Source organism: Salmo salar, chromosome 13 (assembly GCF_965601325.2).
Source record: "Salmo salar chromosome 13, fSalSal1, whole genome shotgun sequence".
Taxonomy (NCBI): Eukaryota; Metazoa; Chordata; class Actinopteri; order Salmoniformes; family Salmonidae; genus Salmo; species Salmo salar.
The window spans coordinates 67,687,415-67,699,517 of NC_138303.1; the positions used below are offsets into that span (position 1 = coordinate 67,687,415).

The 12,103-nt window shown below is 42.5% G+C and overlaps 1 protein-coding gene across 3 annotated transcripts in view; it reads left to right on the forward strand.

Moving 5' to 3' along the window:
- Positions 1-268: 268 nt before the first annotated feature.
- The window catches only part of LOC106567580 (glutamate receptor 4), a 179,368-nt gene continuing 167,533 nt past the window's right edge, over positions 269-12,103 (forward strand). Inside the window, exons 1-2 of one of the 3 annotated variants that reach the window (XM_014137067.3) lie at positions 269-750; positions 1,915-2,073. In XM_014137067.3, coding sequence (XP_013992542.1) covers positions 663-750; positions 1,915-2,073 — 247 coding nt within the window. In that variant the 5' untranslated portion in view covers positions 269-662. The remainder of the gene's footprint in view (positions 751-1,914; positions 2,074-12,103) is intronic. The other 2 variants (XM_014137066.3, XM_014137071.3) reach the window with 2 other exon arrangements.

The following is a 12,103-nucleotide window of genomic DNA, read 5'->3' on the forward strand; positions in this document are numbered from 1 at the left end:
CAATGACATCATAGAATATCTTACAATATTTTACAGATTCACTCACTGGCGCATAGCTATATATTCGTTGCAAATCCCACATGGGCCCCTAGCTCGCAGTGCCTCGCACCCGTGCTTCTCTTCTTTGCGCTGCAAGAGCTACGATATAACCGACAGTGCGTCACGGCACCGCAACTGTGCCAATAATACCATCAGATAACCCGCCAGGTACGGATCGATGGCACTCATATAACGATATTACAGTGTCAGAGTCTAATCATGTTCGTGTGCTGAAATTCAATGGCCCTTATACCAAAACTAGGTGAATAGGACACTTCTACTCAACGAGTAACAGGGCGGCGTTGAGGGAATATGTGCGGGAGGGGTGCGCACTGTTCAGTGCAAGAGGACGACAGCAGAGAGGAAGACAGGGTCGAGAGAAAGCGCATGTGTGATTCCGCTCTCTCTCCATGCAGGCAGCCCACCACTGGCGAGCTCCCCCCATCTTGTGTGTATAACGTCTCTACCACCGGACAGCCGTACCAGCGTCCGCGGGCACTGCGGGGGAAATTCAACCCAGAATGGATTGCTAATGAACGGAGCCTCTCTTTTTCTTTTAGTCTTGTTTTCCCCCCGACTGTCATCCTCCTCGATGTCTCTTATCAGTTTTTAACCAAAACAAAATGTGGATTTCTTGTGACCAGTTTTTATTGATATTTTCTGGCTTTTGGGGACTCACAATGGGTGCTTTCCCGAGCAGTGTTCAGATCGGTAAGTGTACAGTAGTGCTTGCCAATCAAAAGGGCATGGAAAGAGCCACTGGGTTATGAAGCGTGAATAAGATCTTGCTTTTCATTATAGTGTGTGTGACAGTGTTAAGAAATGCATGTTCGTCATTCATGGTCACATAACATTGTGACATTGAAAAGTAGAATTGACTGATCGTTTAAAAGCGCCGACACAAACCTATTCCTACATGACTATGTGTATGTGTTCCTAGATGATTCGATGTTTTTTTTCTAATGCGCAAAAGGAAAATAGGTATTTATAGTCATTCTTAACTGTTAGAGTGCGTTCCTCAGCAGCCGGTGTTCTTTCAAAGCGCCACTGCAGCAGTAGCCTAGCCTAGTGCTCTTTGCAGAGACTGGATACTTCGCTTGGTTGGAGCGAATGGATCAGCAGCGGGAATTCTCTCAAAGTATGTGTAGCCCTGCTGCAGAGTGCACACTCGCCCCTGTTACATTCAGAAGACTCCGTTCCCCTTTTGCATAAACCCGTTTGTCATAGTCATACCGTTTCATACTTGGCTGGCTGGTTGCTTTTTTTTTTGCCACGGAGAGACGAGAGAAGTGCGGCTATTCAAGCTAGCCTATCTCTATCCAAACCCAGCTAAAGCAGTGACTGTCTGCAGCCTAAAAGCCGCGCCATGGTGAGATCTCTGGATCTCTGCTACTGCCAAGTGCCCCCTGCCTTTAGCCTTTAACTTACGGTGTTGAACGTGGACGAAAAGAAACCATAAATACACCACCTTCATTTAATTGCTAAACTGACCGAAGAAGATGATTTATAGGCGGTACGAACGAATCAAGTTGACCGCAAATAAATGCCAACGGGGGTCGAATGATCTCTCTCTGTCGACTAGTAATGTTGAACTTAACGGGATTTTCCAATGGATCACATTTCTATTCAGGATGGTGGGCATTTTAAGATTTCCAGGCAGGGTCCTTTGGGAGGGAAAATGTGTTAAGGTCATTGGCTGTGTCTCTTGTTTTTCCATCAAAAGCATTTTCTACATGCGCAGTGTCAGAGACCCAATTGCCCAGTTATCTCTCTCTCTCTCTCTCTCTCTCTCTCTCTCTCTCTCTCTCTCTCTCTCTCTCTCTCTCTCTCTCTCTCTCTCTCTCTCTCTCTCTCTCTCTCTCTCTCTCTCTCTAGGCGGCCTGTTCATCAGAAACACGGATCAGGAATACACAGCGTTTCGCCTGGCCATCTTCCTGCACAATACCAGCCCCAACGCGTCCGAGGCCCCCTTCAACCTGGTGCCTCATGTGGACAACATCGAGACGGCCAACAGCTTTGCTGTCACCAATGCCTGTGAGTACAAACCCACTAGGCACACACTGGTTAAATCAAGGTTGTTTCCACGCTCAATGGAATTGGCTTTACCTCAGGGGTCTCAAACTGGTGGCATATGGGTCAGATAAGGCCCGATGTAATGTTTTATTGGCTATCATTCTCATTTGACCAGTCAAGTCAAACCCAGGTTGGGATGCCAGAGTGTTGGCATAAGACAGTTGTTTCCATTGTTGGACTGTGATTGCAGAGGGTAAAAGCATGAAACAGGTTATCCTCGACCATTGTGAGACTGTAGTGGTATGGTACTGTATGCTATGGGGAGAGTGTGAGAAGATGGTGTGTGTGTGTGTGCCTTCTCTCTTTCTCTGTCACAAACATGTGCACATGCATGCATGGATAGCTACACAAACAAATATACACACACACAAAGACACACACACACACACACACACAGAAACAAACACACACACACACTTACAGTGCATTCAGAAAGTATTCAGACCACTTTCCTTTTTAGAAAATGTTGCACATTTATTACAAATAAAAAACAGAAATACCTTATTTACATAAGTATTCATGATTTGGAAAGGCACACACCTGTCTATATAAGGTCCCACAGATGACAGTGCATGTCAGACCAAAAAAAACAAGCCATGAGGTCAAAGGAATTGTCCGTAGAGCTCCGAGACAGGAATTTGTCCAGGCACAGATCTGGGCAAGGGTACCAAAACATTTCTGCAGCATTGAAGGTCCCCAAGAACACAGTGGCCTCCATCATTCTTAAGTGGAATAAGTTTGGAACCACCAAGACTCTTCCTAGAGCTGGCCGCCTGGCAAAACTGAGCAATCGGGGGAGAAGGGTCTTGGTCAGGGAGGTGACGAGAACTCGATGGTCACTCTGACAGAGCTCTAGAGTTCCTCTGTGGAGATGGAATAACCTTCCAGAAGGACAACCATCTCTGCAGCACTCCACCAATCAGACCTTTATGGTAAAGTGGCCAGAATGAAGCCACTCCTCATTAAAAGGCACATGACAGCCCCTTGGAGTTTGCCAAAACGCACCTAAAGGACTCTCAAACCATGAGAAACAAGATTATCTGGTTCAACAAGATTGAACACTTTGGACTGAATATCAAGCGTCATGTCTGGAGGAAACCTGGCACCATCCCTACGGTGAAGCATGGGGGTGGCAGCATCATGCTGTGGGGATGTTTTTCAGTGGCAGGAACTGGGAGACTAGTCAGGATTGAGGGAAAGATGAACATAGCAAAGTACAGTGAGATCCTTGATGAAAACCTGCTCCAGAGACCTCAGACTGGGGCAAAGGTTCACCTTCCAACAGGAGAACGACCCTGAGCAGACAGCCAAGACAACGCCAGAGTGGCTTCGGGACAAGTCTCTGAATGTCCTTGAGTGGCCCAGCCAGAGTCCGGACTTGAACCCTATCTAACATCTCTGGAGAGACCTGAAAATAGCTGTGCAGCGACGCTCCCCATCCACCTGACAGAGCTTGAGAGGATCTGCAGAGAAGAATGGGAGAAACTTCCCAAATACAGATGTGAAAACTTTCCATAAAAACCACAAGAAATCTTTAGTAATGTTAAAAACATACATTCCAGCTTCAGCATCAACAAAAGTTCTTGTTAAGTAAGTTCAGGTGTGTTGGCCACACCTGATTGGCCACACCACTAATTGGCCACACCAGATCTTAATGAGTGCTTGTTTCATTTGAAATTAGGTTTGTTTGAATAGACTAAAAGGAACACCTTTGTATGCGTAATAAAACACTGCTCACCAATGTTTCCTATACTTTTTTTTTTGGGGGGGGGGGCACTGAGCAAATTCTATGTCTTGTGAGCATAAACTTGTAAGTTTGAGAATTTTGTGCAACTTTGGGCATGCATTTACGGTGAACACTGAGACTGTACCCAGTTTGAGAGTAGCCAATAGGCTTTTGTGGCAATATGAGCAAAATTTACGCCTACCAACAAAACCAATGGAGCAAATCCCAAAATATTTTCACATGGAAAAAGGTTTTGATTTCTTTGATGTTGCCTACAGTAGCCTCTATGTGGTGTTCAATGCAGGCCTATTGCATGAGACTTTTAAAAACGTATTTACATTATGAAGGGCATGACATTAATTCATGATTTTTTAACACTGTGGGCCAAATAGGTGACTGTACATTGCATTGTCTTGTGTTGTATAATAATACAAAATAAAATGTATTATTATTATCATCATATAGAGAATTAGACAATGTAGGCTACCCCTCTGCCTATATGCTTATTTGCATATTCCAACCTGTCTCAAAATACAACACTGCCCCTTTAATTAAGACATACGTTTTTTACCTGACTAGCTTTTCAAAGACAGCTTGAAATGTAGCCTACACATTGTGTGCTCTTGTTGGAAGCAGTAACTCCCCATTGCTGACCTATACTTATCTATAAATGGGCTAATAACTCGCTAATTAGCGAAGAATATGAAAAAATGTGCACTGATCTGAGCTAATCTGAAAAGCGCATTCACTCGCGAGTGATTGAAAGACTGCTCGTGGGCTACCCGCGCCAATAGAATTCTATTCACTTGCGCTCTGGCTCTGCCTACAACAAAATCATAGACTCAATCTTACAAAGTTAGATTTGTTTTGGTTTATTGCATTGAAAATGGGCTGATATGATGGTGAGTCCATCACAGAAAAAACGTGGATCTATATAATGCAAACTAATAGGGCGAACTCAGTGAAGTTCAATCTCTTGCGTCTCTGAGCGGCATGGCATTTCTTCAGCGCGTGTTGGTGCACGCGCGCAGTTTAGAGGGACTATTGCTGCTCACCCCTCCTTCAATGGATAGAGAACAGAAGATAATAGGTTCAAATCTCACTGATGCAGTGTCAAAATAAAAAAAATACATGTGTTTGTATGTTTAATGCCTAAGGAAATCACTTTCCATGTGTCCTATTTGTTTTTGGAGTTAAAAAAAGTTAACCCAAAGTAAGCACACACACACCATTCTCTCCACAGGCAGGCTTTTATTCCTTCCCATCACCCTCAGCAGGGTTGTCTGCCTTAGTTAAAGCTACAATATGTAACTTTTTGGGCAACCTGACCAAATTCACATAGAAATGTGAGTTATAGGTCTGTTATTCTCATTGAAAGCAAGTATAAGAAGCGGTAGATCTGTTCTATGTGCGCTATTTCTATGCCTCCCGTTCTTAATTTAGTTTTGCATCTTTTACTTTCAGTTTTGAACACCAGCTTCAAACAGCTGAAAATATATTTCACAGTGGTTTATTTGGTACAATTGTTCTCTACGCTCTGAGTGCTTGTTTTGTCACAAACTGAAATTAGGCAAACAAAAATAATTTTATCAACCAGGAAATGGCAGAGCGCTTCCTGTATATTACACCTTTAAGGTCAATGTCTGCACATGCTCAGTCTGTCTCTCCTCTCCTGTTGGGGGTTTGTATATAGCTATAGTATAGTATACTGTAGCCTTTACATTTAGTGTCACACAGTAGAGTGACTTCACATTGAGCATTGGTTGATGATTGGTAAACAATTAATCCATTCCATTTGGTCTTAAATTGAAAATGGATGCATCACAGCCAGTGTTGGTGTCACATCGAATCATGTCACGTACTGTACTTGCATCAAGTTGAGGGTTGTTGCATGGAATTGCATACTATGGCATATCACATCGAGTGGGACGTTTCAATTCACTGCATTCTTACCAGCCCCTATGGTTAACATTCTGTGCTCTAGTCTTTGGCTGCATCCCAAATGGAACCTTATTCTAATAGTGCACTACTTTTTGTTACCAGTGCTCATAGGGCCCTGGTCAAAAGTAGTGCACTTCGTAGGGCAGGGTTAACCAAACTCGGTCCTGGGGTCCCCTCTGGGTGCACGTTTTGGTTTTTCCCTTAGCACTACACAGCTGATTCAAATAATCAAAGCTTGGCAATGAGTTCGTTTTTTGAATCAGCTGTTTAGTGCTTGGGCAGAAATAAAAACGTACATCCGGGGGGACAGGACCAAGTTTAGGAAACCCAGATGTAGGGAATAGGGTGCTATTTGGGATGCAGACTTTGTATTTCATTTCCATCCAATATGCTCAATTCCCTAATCTACCATTCATCATTGTATAATTGTTCCTAGTTGATTTAATTCTATCCCCAATGCCCATGTTTCATATTGGATGTTCATCTGCTATCTCTGGCAGGGCTATACTCCATTTTTTTATGGCTGTGTGTGTTCCATGCTATCCCCAATACCCATGGTGTATATTGGACGTTCATCTATTCTGTTCCATCCATTCTCTATTGCTGTACACTGCAGAGTCCATTTCTCTCTTTCGTTAATCCCCCATGTCTCATACCAGCATTTGATGTTTACCTCCTAACTAAAGGCTATGTTCCATCCATTTGCTATTTCTCTGTGTGTAGCAGCAACATCCGATCCATGTCTCATAATTGGTGTTCATCTACTATAAGCTATACAGTATGTTACATTGTCTTTTGCTACTGTGCAGCAGCATGCACTATCTCATCATTTCTATTGCTTTCTCCCCAATACCCATGTTTCATATGTGGTGTGTTAGTGGTTTGTTGCTCTCTGGTTCTCTGGGGAGCAGTGTTTCTCTCAGCTGTGTTTGACCCGAGGCGGGTACCCAGGACGGATGATTTGGCTTCTGATGATCCCTCTTGCCCTCGAGGATTTCGGTGCAATATTCAAAAATCGGTGGCTAAATTAAGCAGAGAATGAAGAGTTGTGTTTGAGACGTGTGGCTGTGTGTGTGTGTGTGTGCACTTGTGCGTGTGTCTTCACGCTTGTGTATGTTTTTTTTGTGTGTATGTTTTTTGCGTGTATGTGAGTGATGCTTGGAGACACAGAGAGGGGCGCTGTGACCTTCAGAACATGCTGGCTAGCTGGAGAGTAGCAGTAGTGCGTTGACTGGACCATGTCTCTCTCTCTGTGGTTCAACATCATTACTTTCCAACCAACCAGCGTTCATTCTCACATTGCCCTGCAGGGGAGTACCGTAAGGTTACGTGCTAAACGACACTATTCCCTACATAGTGCACTACTATTGACCAGGCCACATAGGGCTCTGGTCAAAAGTAGTGCACTATGTAGGGAACAGGGTGCCATTTGGGACGTAAAATAACAATACCAAGTCACGGAAGCTCTTGAAATACCTTCATACACTATGAGTATGCTTTATGTTTTGTAAACTGTATATACTTAATATAATCTCCTGAAGGTGTTACTGCTCCATTTAATCATCATCAGTAAGAATGATTGACCAGCCATTGTTAGTGTGTTTTTGACATGTATACCTCTGATACCATTGTTACCTGGAACAGAAACCGGTTCAGACTTTTCCAGTAAGATGGTTTCAAAACTAGATGCAATGCAAGAACATTATTCTAATGGCATTTTATCTACTGATAAAACAATGTATTTTTAGCAACCAGAAAAAAATTAATGTTTTTAACTGATTGTAATCTGGTTGTAATCTCATGATTCTATAACCAGAAAACGAGTTTACAACCAGAAAATAACATTATGCCGTTTTTGCCCACTGACATATGGCTTGAGGTGGAGCCAAACCATTTTTCTCCTGAAGTTAAGAGTGAAAAACTCCAACCCGAAAGATAAGAGAATTCTGATTCCCTTTCCTCACAGGTTAATGGCTGCCTGGCACGCAGGAAGTCAGTGTGCAGCCATTGATTGGCCGAGCCAAATCAGAGCAGAATTACATGAGCAAATCAATGTGGCTCCAATAGCTGAGGGGCAGGAGAGACTCTGACATTGAACGAGACCAGACCTGCTGAGCTGGCTCTTTCTCTCTCTCTTTCTCTCTCTCTCTCTCTCTCTCTCTCTCTCTCTTTCTTTCTTTCTTTCTCTCTCTCTTCCCCCATTTCTCTCACTCTTTCTTTCATCCCCCCTTTCTTTGAATCTTTTAACTCCCTCCTATGACCTTAGCGTTGGTTCAAGGGCATATGTTTCCAAATAAACACTGAGAGAGGGACTTATTTGTGGGGAAGATGACCCCATTCAACGAATCCTGTCTGTGACTGTCTACAAAGCTGACAAGGCTCATTGCTGTGACAATGAGAATGGATGCTGTCATATGCTAGTATTATCATTGCTTATCGTTCATGACATTTTGTCAGCCGGTTATTGTCATGCAAAAGACAGTAATTGACTGTTAATTAACATAAACATGTTTAGCATATCCAGACCTCCAGGCATACAAGCTGCTGATGTACGCCTTTGGAACATCCACATTTAAAAAAGTCTTATAAATTAATGTAAGGGACTGGGAGATTACTCAGGATCGAGGGAAAAATGAACATAGCAAAGTAAAGAGAGATCCTTGATGAAAACCTGCTCCAGAGCGCTCAGGACCTCAGACTGGGGTGAGGGTTCACCTTCCGAAAGGACAATGACCCTGAACACACAGCCAAAACAAGGCAAGAGTGACTTCGGGGCAAGTCTCTGAATGTCCTTGAGTGGTCCAGCCAGAGCCCGGACTTGAACCAGATCGAACTTCTCTGGAGAGACCTGAAAATAGCTGTGCAGTGATGCTCCCCATCCAACCTGACAGAGCTTGAATACTTTCCGAATGCACAGTAAGTCATGTTCCATTATTATATTTTATGTGATTTTATAGTAAGAAGAATATAATTGAACTTAGCTGAATAAAATTGAAAGGATATCTTCCCCATTACAGAGTGAGTGCGCATATGAAGTGGCTATGTTGAACTTAAAAGTGATCATTTGAAACAGATCCCATATGCTAGATTTTGAGTTATTTGGTAACTTTAGTTGTGAATGATACAAACCTTACAATGTATTAGAAATCAAAACATATATGGGCTGTATGGTGCGACTATAGGTTACTGATGATTTGAGAAAGTAGCAAAAAAAGCTTGCTCTCTGTTCCTTGCCTCAGGCTGCACAGCACTTCTCTCATCTAGTGATCAAATTTCCACCCATCAGACTATTCTCAATTTAATCTTGTCTTTACTAATATGTAAAATTAGTTTCGATTTAGAATGGCCCATTATCAAATAGGCAGGAACAGGGGCAGGGGAAAAATACGTTTCATCTGTTTGTACTCCAATAGAGAACGGAGGCCGCGCGCTTTTTGCCGTTCCGTTTTGTAGGCTACTTCAATCAAATGTATTTATAAAGCCTTTCTTACATCAGCTGATGTCACAAAGTGCTGTACAGAAACCCAGCCTAAAACCCCAAACAGCAAGCAATGCAGGTATACTTCGGTTTCATATCGGAGCTGTGCTTAATATGAGCAGCTGAGAAATAAATATAAGAACAACTTATTTTACTCCACGCATCAACCACTATTTGAGGAGCATGCTCTCGCTCCCGGACAGGTGATATTCCACGCACACTCGGTATGCCATGGGCTCGCCAACCTTGTTCCTGCAGCTACCCATTGCTTAATTTGCGAACCCAAGTGAAATCCGTTTGGGAACATAGTTGGTAACATGTTTTCGCAACGAAACATATTTCACTAAACTGTTGACAGCCCGTCTGCGCGCTCAAGAAATGAATATAGGAGAGCGAGGAGGAGATGGAAACGCATGCTGGTGAGATATTCTGTACAGTTTAAGGGTATCACCCAATTAATTATGAAAATACAACAAAAAAGTCACAATTACTAGGCTATTAAAAATCAAATACAAATTCACTATTTGTAGGCTAACTGTAAGCCGCCATGCACAATCAATGAATCATGCAACAGCTTTCCCTGGGGCTATATGTTCTCTCCCAGGCTCATGGATAGAAATTTGGAGTGCAGCATGAGGTAACCAGTCCATTCTGTATTCATAATAATACAGTCCACACTCAAAGGTGATTACTATAATTGGTTTAATTGTGGAGTAGAGGCTAGACCAATTACGTTCCAAAGACATCTTGGTGTCTGTTTTTCTGCCATGCCTAATATGTTGAATCTATGTATTGTATAACGGCACAATCATCATTTTAATTCAGCTATTTTTTTCGGGCTTGGGCTCATACTGTAAAGCTATGCATAAACTCTAATATGGTCACATGGAATTGTATGACTCATGACTACACAGGTGGCGGTAATATGGCCACCGCAACAGCCCTAGGTAGACCTATCATATCAAAACGACAATGAGAACAGAACATCTCGGAATCAATACCACAAAGTATAATACTGATCGAGATGGCCCGATAGTGTGAAATGGGCAATTTTGGATCCATTAAGAGATTGTTCTCTCCAAAACACCAACATTGACCGTGATTTATTGAACAAGAGGATGATTTTGTGAGGAAGAAGGATGAGGGTTAGAGATTGAAGGGGTTAATTAAGACCACCTCCCCACACATTGCGCTGCTGCCTGGTGCCTCTCCCCTTATTGACATAGTGACATGTTCATCTCTGATGACTCATTGATATTGTGCATGGCAATCTGACTCAGTCTCCTCCACAACCAGTATGTGTGTGCGTGTTTGTGTGTGTTTACACAAAAACATACTAGGTTAAAAATAACCCAATTTGGGTTATTTGGTAACCCAGCACTGGCTAAATATTGGACAGAACACATGCTGGGTTCTTTTGACCTAACCAGTTGGGTTCCCACTGTGCACACACTGGTTGAATCAACGTTGTTTGTTGAACCAATGTGAAATAGACGTTGAATTGGTGTTTGTGCCCAGTGGGTTGCATGAATAACCCAACATGTTGGGTTGTTGGGATTACCCAAATATGTGTTCATTTAACCTAGAAACTGGGTCTTTTTTAACATAATCCTCAGGTTATTTTCAGGAGGTGTGGTTTATTAGGGGTGTGGTTTTCATATTATTTATATATAATATATATATATATATATATATATATATATATATATATATATATATATATATTTAACCTTTATTTAACTAGGCAAGTCAGATTGGCCACCGGTGAAGAGTAAATGTAATTCCTGTTCATGTTAAGTTTACATACTGCAAATAAAATGTTTCCTTAAAATGTTTATCATTTTACACATTCTTTTAGAATATTAAGATTATTTATTACATATTATACTGCAGGTTGGAATTTGTCATGAATCCTGCCCTGGTGGCAGCTCTGCAGAGTGGTCACTAGCTGGCACAGCCACAAAGTCATAAAATCAGATTTTAAACCTAATCCTAACCTTAATCCTAACCTTAACCACACTGTGTGTGTGGAAGGGCCCGATTCAATTCCTATCGCCAAAGTTCAGCATCATAGCACGATTGAAATTTGAAGGCAATGTTTCCACATTCACAGTGGTGGTATTCAGGGTAAAATCTGCCTACAGTATGTTAGCTCAATCGTAAATTACCTTTACATTTCAAGCGTACTAAAGCGCTTAACTTTGGCGATACAGATTGAATCGAGCCCTAAATTAGGGAGTCAGGTATCTATATATTTCTATATTATATAAGGGTCTACTTGGGTTTCTATAGGTGTCTATGTATCAGACCTCAGGATAAGACCCAGATGCAGACAGTTCGAAGTAACTAAAGTGTATTACTAGAACAGGGGGCAGGCAAACAACAGGTGAAGGGCAGACAGAGGTCAGTAATCCAAAGCAGAATCCTAAAGGTACAGAATGGCAGGCGGGCTCAGGGTAAGGGCAGGCAGAGGTCAGTAATCCAGGGCAATGTCACAAGGTACAGAACAGTTGGCAGGGTCAGGGCACGCAGAATGGTCAAAACCGGGAAAACTAGAGTGTAACAGGAGTACGGGAAAAACGCTGGTAGGCTTGACGAGACAAGACGAACTGGCAACAGACAAACAGAAAACACAGGTATAAATGCACAGGGGATAATGGGGAAAATGGGTGACTGGAGGGGGATGGAGACAAGCACAAGACAAGTGAAACAGATCAGGGTGTGACACTGCGCGCATGCATGCCCATGTATCTCTCAATGTCTCCGTTTTCATGTGTGTGTATGAACAGTAGTGCATGTATGGTACAGTGCATGTATAGTCCTTGTATATAGCCTCGCTACTGTTA